We start from the raw sequence: 12243 nt of genomic DNA, 5'->3' as shown, positions 1-12243 counted from the left end.
ATGCTGCATCCGGAGCCCTCCCCTGGCCGAGGGAGCCTCCTGCCTGTGCTCCTGGCCCTCCTTGGCACCACCTGGGCTGAGGTGTGGCCACCCCAGCTGCAGGAGCAGGCTCTGCTGCCTGGAGGTAAGGATCACCTAGTGAGGATGAGGCGGAGGCACCAGTGAGAGCTCTGTGGAGCGGGTGCTGCGCTGGTGGTTTGAAGAGGGAGCCCTGGGACAGTCCTGGGTGGTGAGGTGTGGATGCTGGACTGGGGAGGAAGGAGGAGGAAGGGGGCCAGGGCTGGGGTCAAGGGAAAACGGCCGAGGGATGCTTTGGTGGGAGCCTGGAGAAACCCAGTGGCCCAGAGGAGTCCAGACAGGGGCCTGCCCGAAGCCAGGGCTGCCCCCTACACCCAGCTCCCACCCCCGTTCCCTCCCACCACCCCAGCCCACGCCTGCTGTTACCTGGTCTCTCTCTTAGCCTCCCTCCATCGCTATGCCCCTGTGTCCCACACCCACCACACTCTTCTCCCATCTTGTTTCCCAAGGGCAGGGACGCATGCTTTTTTTGCAAAGCATTGGGTCCAAGTCCCTGCCATCCTCGGGCAGCCTGACCTTCCCTCCCCACCCCAGCCCTGAATAGGAAGGAGAGTTTCTTGCTTCTCTCCCTGCACAACCGTCTACGCAGCCGAGTCCAGCCCCCTGCAGCTGACATGCGGAGGCTGGTGAGTACCCTACCGAGCTGGGCTTAGCTAGGTGGGGGGCGGCCGGAGGCATGGACCCCACAGGGCGGGTCGGGAGGCCATGCCTGTCCAGGAGCCCTTCTACCTGACGAGGGTGGGCAGGCACAGCCGGGCTCCTTACCCCCGTGGGGGACCGAGGCCCTGGTTACTGGGGGTCTCTGCAGCTTCTTAGCTTCTTAACACCCCTACCCTTAGTTCAGGAGGTCGGGCCCCACAGCTCCCACTCGCCTGAAGGGCAGGACCTTAGGCCTTCCCTGGCATCTTGTTGCCACGGAGACCAGGATCCACAGGAGGAGCCATATCCCTTCTTCCAGGGAAGGGGAACTTCATAAGGAGCCCCGCAGGCCAGGGAGGGAGAAGGTCCTGCTGGGCCGGGGAGGGGCTTCTGTGTGGCAGGGACCCAGCACTGCCTCCTGAGTTAATCTGGGCCACTAGGACAGGCCTTGCCCATGTTCTCTGCCCCTTCACTTGTCCACATTTTCAGCAAGAGCCAGGGATCGGGGGCATAATGTTCCCCACCAGCTCGGCTGGGGCTTCGGGGTTGGGGCTGTCATCTGGGGGCTCAGAAATGCTGCCATCCATTGTCTGGAACCCTAGCAGCCCCAGCCCCATAAGCAGGGTAGGGAGCCACAGAGGGCAGTGGGGGTGGGAGGGTTCCCCATGGCTGCTTCCCATGAACTCCTCCGAGGCTGGCAGCCACGGTGGTGACCTTGAGCACTCCAGAGTCAGTTTCCCAGGAGGTGGGGGTGGGGTGGCTAAGTGGGGGAGTCGATTCTCCCCCTTTTCCCTGCCCTGAGCAACTCTGCCCCTCCTCAGCCTCAGACCTAGGCAGCCAGGGCTGCTCCCAGCTGTGACCTTCGGGGTGGGTGCTCCTGCCTAGGAGCCCAGGCTGTAGTAGTCGCTGGCTGGCAGTTGGTACCATTTCCAGGGCCCTTTTGTCAAAGTCCTAGAAAACTTCATTTCCATAAAGGTACAAGTGAAGCCCCATGGCTCAGCCTCCCTCGTGGTCTGGCCCCGAGCACCTCTCCAGGTCTCTAGGACTCTGGGGCACCCCTTCTTTGTACACAGTGGAGACTGAAGGTCTTGTGGAGGTGTGGGGCTGCTGAGGGATCCCAGGGAGCCTCCAGCCCCTGGCCCAAGCCTTCATCAGAGGTAAAATCCCGATGGCTATTAGTGCAGGGCAAAGTTGGCTGGGGTGCAGCCCGAGGGGCTCCTCCCTCCTTGCGTCCACTCAGTGCTTGAGAGTCCCATCCTGCAGGCACCTCCCCGCTCCGTTTACAGATGAGCTCAGGGAGTCTTGGGAGATTAGGGGACTGTGGCAGGTCACCCAGGGGTGGCAACTGCCAGGTCCCTTGTTTAAGAAGAGGGATGGGGCTGGTCGAGGTGGCTCATGCCTGTTTTTCCCAGCACTTTGGGAGGCTGAAACAAGCAGATCACCTGAGGCCAGAAGTTCAAGACCAGCCTGGTCAACATGATGAAACCCCGTCTCTACTAAAAATACAAAAAAATAGCTGGGTGTAGCAATGCATGCCTGTAATCCCAGCTACTCAGGAGGCTAAGGCAGGAAAATCACTTGTACCCAGGAGGCGGAGGTTGCAGTGAGCTGAGATCGTGCCATTGCACTCCAGGCTGGGCAACAGAGTGAGACTCCGTCAAAAAAAACCCACAAAAATTAGTCGGATATGATGTCACGTGCCTGTAATCCCAGATACTTGGGAAGCTGAGGCAGGAGAATCACTTGAACCTGGGAGGTGGAGGTTGCAATGAGCTGAGATCACTCTACTATACTCTAGCCTGGGCAACAGTGCGAGACTTCATCTCAAAAAAAGATAAAAACGACAGAGTGGCAGGGGTCAGCTGTGTGTGGTAGGAGCAGGTGAGGCCAGCTCCTGGGGGCCTGGAGACCAGGGCAGAGAAGCATGGCTGCATGGCTGGAGGGTTTTGTTTTGTTTTTTTTTGAGATGTAGTCTTGCTCTGTTGCCCAGGCTGGAGTGCAGTTGGCACCATCTTGGCCTACTGTAACCTCCACCTCCCAGGTTCAAGCAGTTCTCCTGCCTCAGCCTCCAGAGTAACTGGGATTACAGGCATGCACTACCACACCTGGCTAATTTTTGTATTTTTAATAGAGATGGGTTTTCACCATGTTGGCCAGGATGGTCTTGATCTCTTGACCTTGTGATCCACCTGCCTCAGCCTCCCAAAGTGCTGGGATTACAGGCGTGAGCCACTGTGCCTGGCCGGCTGCAGGGCTTTTTGCATCACAGGAGGGCAGCAAGGCTGGGTGGCAGCAGTGGAGCCTTACTGACAATGGCCAGGGTCCAAACACAGAGCCAGTCTGTAAGGCGTGGGCACTGCTCACATGAGGAGATGGGAGAAAGACAGCAGGAGCCATCCCACTGCCTGGGCAGGGCCGAAGGGTGCCCACGACAGGACTCGGGAGACGGAGGCTCAGTCTTGAGAGGAGCTGGGCTCCTGGTCATGCATCACAAGTATCAGTGCTTCCTCCAGCAGGACTCCTCATCCAGTGCTCTCTTTGCCTCATCACCTGGCCCCCAGTGGATACTCAAGACATCAGGGGAGTTAAATCTTTGAGGCCTGGCCCAGTGGTTAAAGGCCTCTGACAGATGTCTCTGTTTGTGCCCCCCCAGGACTGGAGTGACAGCCTGGCCCGACTGGCTCAAGCCAGGGCATCCCTCTGTGGCACCCCAGCCCCGAGCCTGGCATCTGCCCCATGGCACACCCCACAAGTGGGCTGGAATGTGCAGCTGCTGCCCAAGGGCTCGGTGTCCTTTGTTGAAGTAGTCGGCCTATGGTTCGCAGAGGGGCAGCAGTACAGCCACGCAGCAGGGGAGTGTGCCCACAACGCCACCTGCACCCACTACACACAGGTGAGTGTGTCTCAGGGGAGGCCAGTGTGCCAACTCCCAGATACAGGCTCCTGCTGGGCCATTTCAGAAGAGGATACAGTTTGTCCTAAATGTTGGGATTCCTTTTCCTCTAATTTGTTTAGTTTTTCCTTTTTTTTTTTTTTTTTTTTTAATTGAGACTGAATCTTGCTCTGTTGCCCAGGCTGGAGTGCAGTGGCAAGATCTCAGCTCACTGCAACCTCTGCCTCCCGGGTTTAAGTGATTCTTATGCTTCAGTCTCCTGAGTCGCTGGGACTACAGGTGTGTGCCACCATGCCTGGCTAATTTTCTTGTACTTTTAGTAGAGATGGGGTTTCACCATGTTGGCCGGGCTGGTCTTGAACTCCTGGTCTTAAGTGATCTGCCCGCCTCAGCCTCCCATAGTGCTGGGATTATAGGTGTGAGCTACCGCACCCGGCCTCTATTATCGTTTCTAGTTTTCTTGATATGAATGTTTAGATCATTAATTTTAAATGTCTTTTTGTTTCTACTATATACATTTAAAGCCATAAATTTCCCTTTAAGCAATTTCAGCTGCATCCCGTAAGTTTTAATGTTGTTTTCATTGTGATTTAGGGATGTTTTCTATTTCCAGTCATGATGTTTTGTTTGTCTTGAGACAAGGTATGGCTCTGTCGCCCAGGATGGAGTGCAGTGGTGCGATCTCGGCTCACTGTAGCCTCACCTTCCTGGGCTCAGGTGATCCTCCCACCTCAGGTTCAGAGTAGCTGGGACTGCAAGTATATGCCACCATGCCTGGCTAATTGTGTGTGTGTGTGTGTGTGTGTGTGTGTGTGTGTGTGTGTGTGTGTTGTTGTTGTTGTTTTCAGACGGAGTCTCATTCTGTCGGCAGGCTGGTGGAGTGCAGTGTTGCAATCTTGGCTCACTGTGACTTCCACCTCCCAGGTTCAAGTGATTCTCTGCCTCAGCCTCCCAAGTAGCTGGGAGTACAGACACAAGCCACCATGCCCAGCTAATTTTTGTAGTATTAGTAGAGATGGAGTTTTACCATGTTGGTCAGGATGGTCTTGATCTCTTGACCTAGTGATCTGCCCGCCTCAGCCTTCCAAAGTGCTGGGATTACAGGTGTGAGCCACCGTGCCAGGCCAGGTAACATGCCTGGCCAATTTTTTGTGTTTTTGTTAGAGACAGGGTTTTGCCATGTTGGCCAGGCTGATCTTGAACTTCTGAACTCACATGATCTGTCCAACTCAGCCTACCAAAGTGCTGGGATTACAGGCGTGAACCACCACAACTGGCCATGATGTTGTTTTAGTTTTGGAAGTGTATCTTTAAGTTTCTAAACTATGTTCTCCTCTTTGCTTACGTCTACATTATTTACTTTAAATTTCATTGCATTTAATTCATAGAATGTCGTCTGCAGAATATGTTGATTCTTTGGTATTTGTTGAAACTTGCTTAGGGGTCTAATGTGTATTCTTGTTTTGTGGTTTGCAAAAGTCCCAGGCATTCCTAAAAATGATGCATATTCTTTAAGTGTTAGATATATGTATATGATCTCATGTTCACATCTCCCTGCTACAAGCTAGTCTTGTACATGCCATTTTTAGTTGCTACTGGAGAGTTTTTTTCACCCTCCTGTATATTGACCACACGGATTCTAAGACTTTAAACTGGTTTGCAGACCTGTATCCATTAGCTTTTGCTGCATGACATACTACCCCAAAATTTAGCAGCTTACACACAGGTGAGTAAGCTGCAGGTCAACCTCTTGGGTTGGGCTCAGCAGGGAGGTTTTGTGAACTTGGCTAGGTCCACTCAAGCACCTGTAATCAATTAGGGAGCCAGCTGGGAACTGGCTGTGCAAAAAAGCCTCTAGGCTGGGCGCGGTGGCTCAAGCCTGTAATCCCAGCACTTTGGGAGGCCGAGGCGGGTGGATCACGAGGTCAAGAGATCGAGACCATCCTGGTCAACATGGTGAAACCCCGTCTCTACTAAAAATACAAAAAATTAGCTGGGCATGGTGGCACATGCCTGTAATCCCAGCTACTCAGGAGGCTGAGACAGGAGAATTGCCTGAACCCAGGAGGCGGAGGTTGCAGTGAGCCGAGATCGCGCCATTGCACTCCAGCCTGGGTAACAAGAGTGAAACTCCGTCTAAAAAAAAAAAAAAAAAAAACCTGCAAAGTCACATTTAGAAGAGTAGGCTAGAGCAAGAAGTGAAGGGTTGTAGTCAGCATGCAGTCACGAGGCCCTTGAGGTCCCAGTCTTTTTTTGGCTACTCCCCTCTACCCATCAACAGTCTCCCCTGCCTTCAGATACCTGCTAGTACTCCCTTCTCCATCCCTCTCTCAACTAAGAAAGCCTTCCTGGACTATTCCCATCCATGCTTCTAGCCCTGCCCAGGACAGCTGCTGCTCCTGAGTCCTTGAGGAGGAGGTGAGGGAGCCTTCTGTCTGCCTGGATGATGGCAAAAGCTGTGTACCCCTCCCCAGGGGTAGTCAATGATAGTGTTTCTGAGCTCCTGTGTCTCCTGTAGCTCGTGTGGGCCACCTCGAGCCAGCTGGGCTGTGGGCGGCACCTGTGCTCTGCAGGCCGGGCAGTGATGGAAGCCTTTGTTTGTGCCTACTCTCCTGGGTAAGCCCTGCTATCCCCTGCTGGACTGTTGGGGAGGTGAGGAGGGATGCTTTCACCCAGGGTAAGATGCTCACCCACCCACCTGAAAGTCCCTGATACCTTGCTCTGCACCCTTGCTGGGGGAGGGAAGGAGAAGAAAGGCAGAGGGTGCTGAAGATTCTGGCCACATAGAAGGTGCTGATCTGCAGATGCCCCTTCCTGGATGCTGGTCCCAGTATCAGGGAGTTTGCCCAGGATTCTTTTGGAGATCATCTCTTCTCTCCCAGGGAATCACCCTATCTCACCCAGCTCCCTGACTCTCTGGCTGGGCCACAGGAGCTGAAGGAGCAAGAGGGTCAGGCAGCAGGGCCTGCCACTGCCTTGCCCAAGGCCAGGCCCTCCCACACCCTGTGGTGCTTGCTCATCCTCACAGAGGGAACTGGGAGGTCAACGGGAAGACAATAGTCCCCTATAAGAAGGGTGCCTGGTGTTCGCTCTGCACGGCCAGCATCTCAGGCTGCTTCAAAGCCTGGGACCACGCAGGGGGCCTCTGTGGTGAGTGCATGAGGGCCCAGTCTGGTGACCCTGGGTGGGTGACAGCATCCTCCCTGGTTGTCCCAGAAGCCCTGGCCCTTAGCACCCAGGGAGGCTCCTGCTGGGAGGAAACCTTCTTGGAGTCCCCTCCTCCTCTGACCAGAGGTCCCCAGGAACCCGTGTCGCATGAGCTGCCGGAACCACGGACGTCTCAACATCAGCACCTGCCACTGCCACTGTCCCCCTGGCTACACGGGCAGATACTGCCAAGGTGAGGACACTGGAGCCTGGGTGTGCCAAGCCCTGCTCTCACTCTGGGTCCTGGGGCTGCCACACTTCCTGAGAGTCTCAAGGGTGTAGGGGTGCTGACCATGCACTCGCTGAGTCTGCCCACTGCTTACATTCATTCAACAAGACTTTACTGACCACTAGCTGTTTGCCAGACCCTGAGTTGTGCAGGAGATTCACAGTGAAATCAGGTTCGGATGCTTAGACTGAGGAAGAGGACAGCATTAGGATCCAGAAGTGGATTCTTGTCCCACTCTGGATCCTAACCTCCACCCTAACCCACTCTGTGACCATAGGCAGGTAACCTCCCAAACCCCAATTTGTGTCACTCTACAATGGGGATCAAACAAAAGACACCAGGGGTGACAGCAATCAGAAGCCTTGCTGGGTTCTGCCTCTGGGAGGGGTATGCTTGCTGTGGCTGGCATTCCCTGAAGTTTGAGGCCTGTGGGGTGCAGCATGGGGTCCAGGAGGCTGGGGGCTGAGCCTCTGCCCCCCTGTCCTGCCCTGGCAGTGCGGTGCAGCCTACAGTGTGTGCACGGCCGGTTCCGGGAGGAGGAGTGTTCATGCATCTGTGACATCGGCTACACGGGATCCCAGTGTGCCAGTGAGTCCTGCCCCAGGGCCCCCGAAGAGCTAGCCCCTCCCAAGAACCCCTTTAATGGGGCATCAGCTCCCAGGAGCCCCACTGTGTGCCTCTCTTTCCAACTCATTCAGTGACAACACGTTGGGAGCTTGAAACTGGCCACAGCATGGATATTTACACCAAAGAAATTGGCAAATGCTACAAACCATGGACTTTTTTTCTTTTGAGAGAGAGCTTGGTGTTCCACATTTACCAGCACACTCCAGACTCTCACCACCCACTCTTTTGGAGCAGGTGGCCAAAAGAAGGGGCACTCTGAGCTTAGCTCCCCGGCAGGGCAGGAAAGGGCAGGGATTCTGAAGTTCACACACAAACTCAGGCTCCCTACCCCAGCCAAGGTGCACTTTCCCTTCCACACCTGTGACCTGAGGATCGACGGAGACTGCTTCATGGTGTCTTCAGAGGCAGACACCTATTACAGAGCCAGGATGAAATGCCAGGTGATGGTCACCCTACCTTCCCAGGGACCCCCCGTGGGCCTCAAGTGAGGGTCTTAATGGAGGGACACTGTCCCTTAATGGAGGGACGCTGGAGTGAGAGATGGTCCCTTCAACATCTCTGACCTCATCCTCCTCATCAGCACAAACAGGGGCCATGGACTCTGAGGCTCATAGAAGCCAGGAGGTCACTTATTGACTTAAGGGGCCAAGGTCAAGGCCAACCTCCATCTAAGGGAGTTCCAGTCACTGGTTGCCTTGCAGGAATGCAAGGTCAGGGTGGCCACAGCTCAGGTTTACTGAAGAAAACCAGTGACCCATACTTCCACTGGCAACCCTAGAAACCACAATTAATTATTGGGGTCGGCAATCAACCTGGATATATTTAAGACACTGTGCAGGTGAAACAACCTCCTCAGGGGCCAGACCCTGCCTGACCTGTGGGCTGCCAGGTGGGTCCGTGTGCACAGGAAGAAGAGAAGCAGCAGCCAGGGAGCAGAAGGGATCCTGCTCTTGGAAGGGAGGCTGTGCATCTTGGGGGTGATGGTAGCCTGGCCAGCACCTACACATGGCATCGTCGGCCATGGGCAGGGGTGGCAGGAAGGGGCAGCTTGGGTTCTGGGAGCCCAGCCTGTGTGACCCGGGTGGGGATTGCAGAGAAAAGGTGGGGTGCTGGCCCAGATCGAGAGCCAGAAAGTGCAGGACATCCTTGCCTTCTATCTGGGCCGCCTGGAAACCACCAACGAGGTGACCGACAGTGACTTTGAGACCAGGAACTTCTGGATCGGTGAGTGCCCAGCTGACAGGGGTGCTTTGAGTAAGGGGTCACGATGCCCCACTCTGCTGCAGGAACCTGGGGCCATGGCAGCCACCAGCAGATGGCGAGGGGTGAGGGTGTGGTGAGGGCCTGGAGCCCAGAGAGGGGCTGGCTGCTCATCCTCATTCCCAGGGAGGCCCCAGGTGGGGAGCACATGGGGCTGGCAGTGCTGGGAAGAAGGGCCAGAGAGGCAGCTGGCAGCAGACTCCAGGCTCTGAGTGGGCCAGGAGACCTCAGGTCATGGGCCAACCTCAACTACCCTGGCCCAGGGCTCACCTACAAGACTGCCAAGGACTCCTTCCGCTGGGCCACAGGGGAGCACCAGGCCTTCACCAGTTTTGCCTTCGGGCAGCCTGACAACCAGGGGTAAGTGTGGGGTGCCTGCCTCCCCTGGGTCCCCTTCTCACTTAGGCATGCCTGGTGGGCCCCTGGCTACACTGAAGAGCCCCCCATCCCGCTGCCTGAGGGTCTGGGCCTTCCCTGGTGCCTGCCCAGGTGCCAGAGATTACTGGGCACAGCTGGTGTTGGCCAGCACTGGGGTGAGGGTGATGTAAGCCAGAAGGCATGTCACGTGGGAGAGAGGGACCCAGGAAGTCTCCATCCATCTGTCTGTCCCCAGTGTCCCCAGGCTGTGACTCCATCCCTCCAACTCTCACCCACTCACCCCTCCCTCCATGTCCCCACCTGTGCCTGCATCAGTTACAATGACACCAGCATTCCTTAGTTGTCACCCCCCTGCACTCATTCATAACACAACCCCACACCTGCTGACCCTCCAGCCATCCGGTACCAAGAATCCTCTGCTCATGGGGCCCTGCCCTGCCTTCAAAGCCCAGGAATGCCCAGGGCTGGGGTGGAGGTGGTCCGGCTGCAAAGCCACCAAGGGCTCCAGCGATTTCAGCCAGCCCTCCTTACTGGCAGCCAGCCTGTGCCCCTGGCCTGTCACCTGGAGGAAGTCCAAGCCTTGTTGGGGTACCAGGTACACCTGTCACGTGGGGCTGTCTATTGGAGTCCCCACGTCCCCATCGGCTGGTGTGGCTGTGTGCTGCCATGGGGTAGGCGGAGCTGTTACTCCAGAAAAGGCTTCTCTGAGAAGGGGTCTGGGGAGCAGGGTTAGGGGATCAGGGAGGGCCTGGCTCCCAGCAGCCCCATCTGCAGGTGGGGGCACCGTGGCCTCTGAGATGCGGGGGGCCTGATGGGTGGAGGGCTTAGGTCTCTTCCGGAGCCTGGACTGCACTCCTCCCTCCTGAGCACCGCTCCCTGGCCCACAGGTTTGGCAACTGCGTGGAGCTGCAGGCGTCAGCTGCCTTCAACTGGAACGACCAGCGCTGCAAAACCCGAAACCGTTACATCTGCCAGTTTGGTGAGGGTCTTCCTGAGGCTCCCCTTCTCTGATCCCTGTCCCTGGGCATACTGCTGGCCTGGTCCAGCCTTCAAGGGTATCTATATGGCAGGTTCCAAGTGGGTCTGGGCACACAGGCCATGGGAGATGGCCTGCTCAGGGCCTTGTACCTGTGGCCTCCTGAGCCCAGAGGGGCAAATAAGGGCTCAGCACCACGCAGCAAGGCCACGCAGGCAGGACTAAAGCTGCAGCTCTGTGGGGCATTCCTCCAAGGACCCTCTCCCCATCATGAAAGCTGCTGCCTGGGAACCTGTCGGGTTCTGGGAGCCCCATGAACTACGGTGGAGGCAGAAGTGAAATGTTGCCCAGCACCAGCTCCCAGCAGCCCCTGCTAGGAAGGTCTGGAGTGCCACGGGGACCACGGCCATGGGCACTTCCAGACCGAGTGCTGCAGGCCTCTGTCTCGGAACTGCCCGGGCTGCCACCAAGCCCCGCTCTCTTCTGCTTCCTTCTAGCTCAGGAGCACATCTCCCGGTGGGGCTTAGAACCCTGAGGCCTGGCCGCACAGCTCCCTCGCCTGCCCTGGGTGCACTGGCTCTGCTTACTTGTCTGCCCACCTGTCTGGAACAAGGGCCAGGCTAAGACCACATGCCTCAGGTCCAAAGAGGTCTCAGACCTTGCACAGTGCCAGAAGTTGGGCAGAGAGAGGCAGAGAGGCCAGTGAGGGACAGGGACTAAAGGTTAGAAGCTGGGGCCCTTCGCTGCTTTTGATCAAGAAGATGGGCTTCAATGAGGGGCACCAAAGCAGAAGTTGTGGCCAGCGGTCCAGAAAGACTGCTTTCTTCCACCTGGCACAGACCCTCTGGGGCAGTGGAGCTTCCCTGTGGCATGAACCCCACAGGGCATTAAACTAAGTTATGAATCAGCTGAACCTGCGTGTGCTCGTTTCGAAGGGGAGTTCAGATGACCCAGGACGACCCTGGAGAGACCAGAGGGGGCCTGAGGCTTCACTGTGGCGGCCTCCACCCACCAATTCCCTTTCCTGGTTGCCCTCATAGTGCAGGACAGTCTCCGGAAGTTTTGGGGCTCCCCAGGAAGAGGGAGACCAGATTTTGCCTCAGTAAGGGACAGTTCTCATGGCTAGGTCCCAGGCAAGCAGGGTATTAATTGAAGCTGCTCTGAACGTCTGGGAGACCACAAGTGTGTCTTGCTCCCACTGGTGGAGTGTCATTGCCATGGTGGTCAGAATCTGGGCTTCCCGGCTCCCTCGTCCAGCTCCTCAAATGTCACAGCCAGTGGGTACCTGTGTCGGGCACTTTATTTTTGACACCTATTAACTCACACCCTGGCGTTCCTCATCCACAAGGCGTTATCACTACCTCAGTTTACAGCTGAAGAAATGAAGGCACAGAGAGATGGAGTCATTTGCACAAGATCACACAGCTGGGAGTCTAATCCAGTGAGTCTGTTTTTTTTTTTTTTTTTTTTTTTTAAGACAGTCTTGCTCTGTCATCCAGGCTGGAGTGCAGTGGCAGGATCTTGGCTCACTGCAACCTCCCGGGTTCAAGAGATTCTCCTGCCTCAGCCTCCTGAGTAGCTGGGACTGCAGGCACTTGCCACCAGGCCTGGCTAATTTTTTCTATTTTTAGTAGAGATGGGTTTTGACCCTGTTAGCCAGGATGTTCTGTCTTCTGACCTTGTAATCTGCCTGCCTCAGCCTCCCAACATACTGGGATTACAGTCATGAGCCACCATGCCTGGCATTTTTGTTTTGTTTTGTTTTGTTTTTTCTGAGACAGGGACTTACTCTGTCGCCCACGCTGGAATGCGGGGATGTAGTCAGGCTTCACTGCAGGCTCGAACTCCCAGGCTCAGGGGATCCTCGGGCCTCAGCCTCCCAAGTAGCTGGAACCACAACTCCGCACCACCACGCCCCACCAATTTTTGTGGTTTTTGTAGAAACAGGGTTGCACC

General features: G+C 56.1%; 1 protein-coding gene across 1 annotated transcript; it reads left to right on the top strand.

The window, feature by feature from the left end:
- Nucleotides 1–11200, top strand: LOC101046477 (C-type lectin domain family 18 member A). The gene is made up of 12 exons (XM_010350639.3): nucleotides 1–124; nucleotides 613–704; nucleotides 3371–3610; nucleotides 6129–6226; nucleotides 6639–6760; nucleotides 6903–7010; nucleotides 7542–7634; nucleotides 8007–8113; nucleotides 8768–8897; nucleotides 9197–9293; nucleotides 10199–10290; nucleotides 10785–11200. The coding sequence occupies exons 1-12, from the start codon at nucleotides 1–3 to the stop codon at nucleotides 10820–10822; spliced, it is 1341 nt and encodes a 446-aa protein (XP_010348941.1). The 3' UTR covers nucleotides 10823–11200.
- Nucleotides 11201–12243: the final 1043 nt, after the last annotated feature.

This window comes from Saimiri boliviensis, chromosome 1, assembly GCF_048565385.1.
Source record: "Saimiri boliviensis isolate mSaiBol1 chromosome 1, mSaiBol1.pri, whole genome shotgun sequence".
Lineage (NCBI taxonomy): Eukaryota > Metazoa > Chordata > Mammalia > Primates > Cebidae > Saimiri > Saimiri boliviensis.
The sequence above is the reverse complement of the archived record's forward strand: the minus strand, read 5'-3'. Positions and strand labels throughout refer to the sequence as shown.

Bases quoted from the DNA above. Each gene is read 5' to 3' on its own strand.
- LOC101046477 (XM_010350639.3), top strand. From the start codon at position 1: ATGCTGCATCCGGAGCCCTCCCCTGGCCGAGGGAGCCTCCTGCCTGTG. The intron at 7,011-7,541 runs GTGAGGACACTG...CTGCCCTGGCAG, and splicing joins CACGGGCAGATACTGCCAAG to TGCGGTGCAGCCTACAGTGT. The intron at 8,114-8,767 runs GTGATGGTCACC...TGGGGATTGCAG, and splicing joins GAGCCAGGATGAAATGCCAG to AGAAAAGGTGGGGTGCTGGC.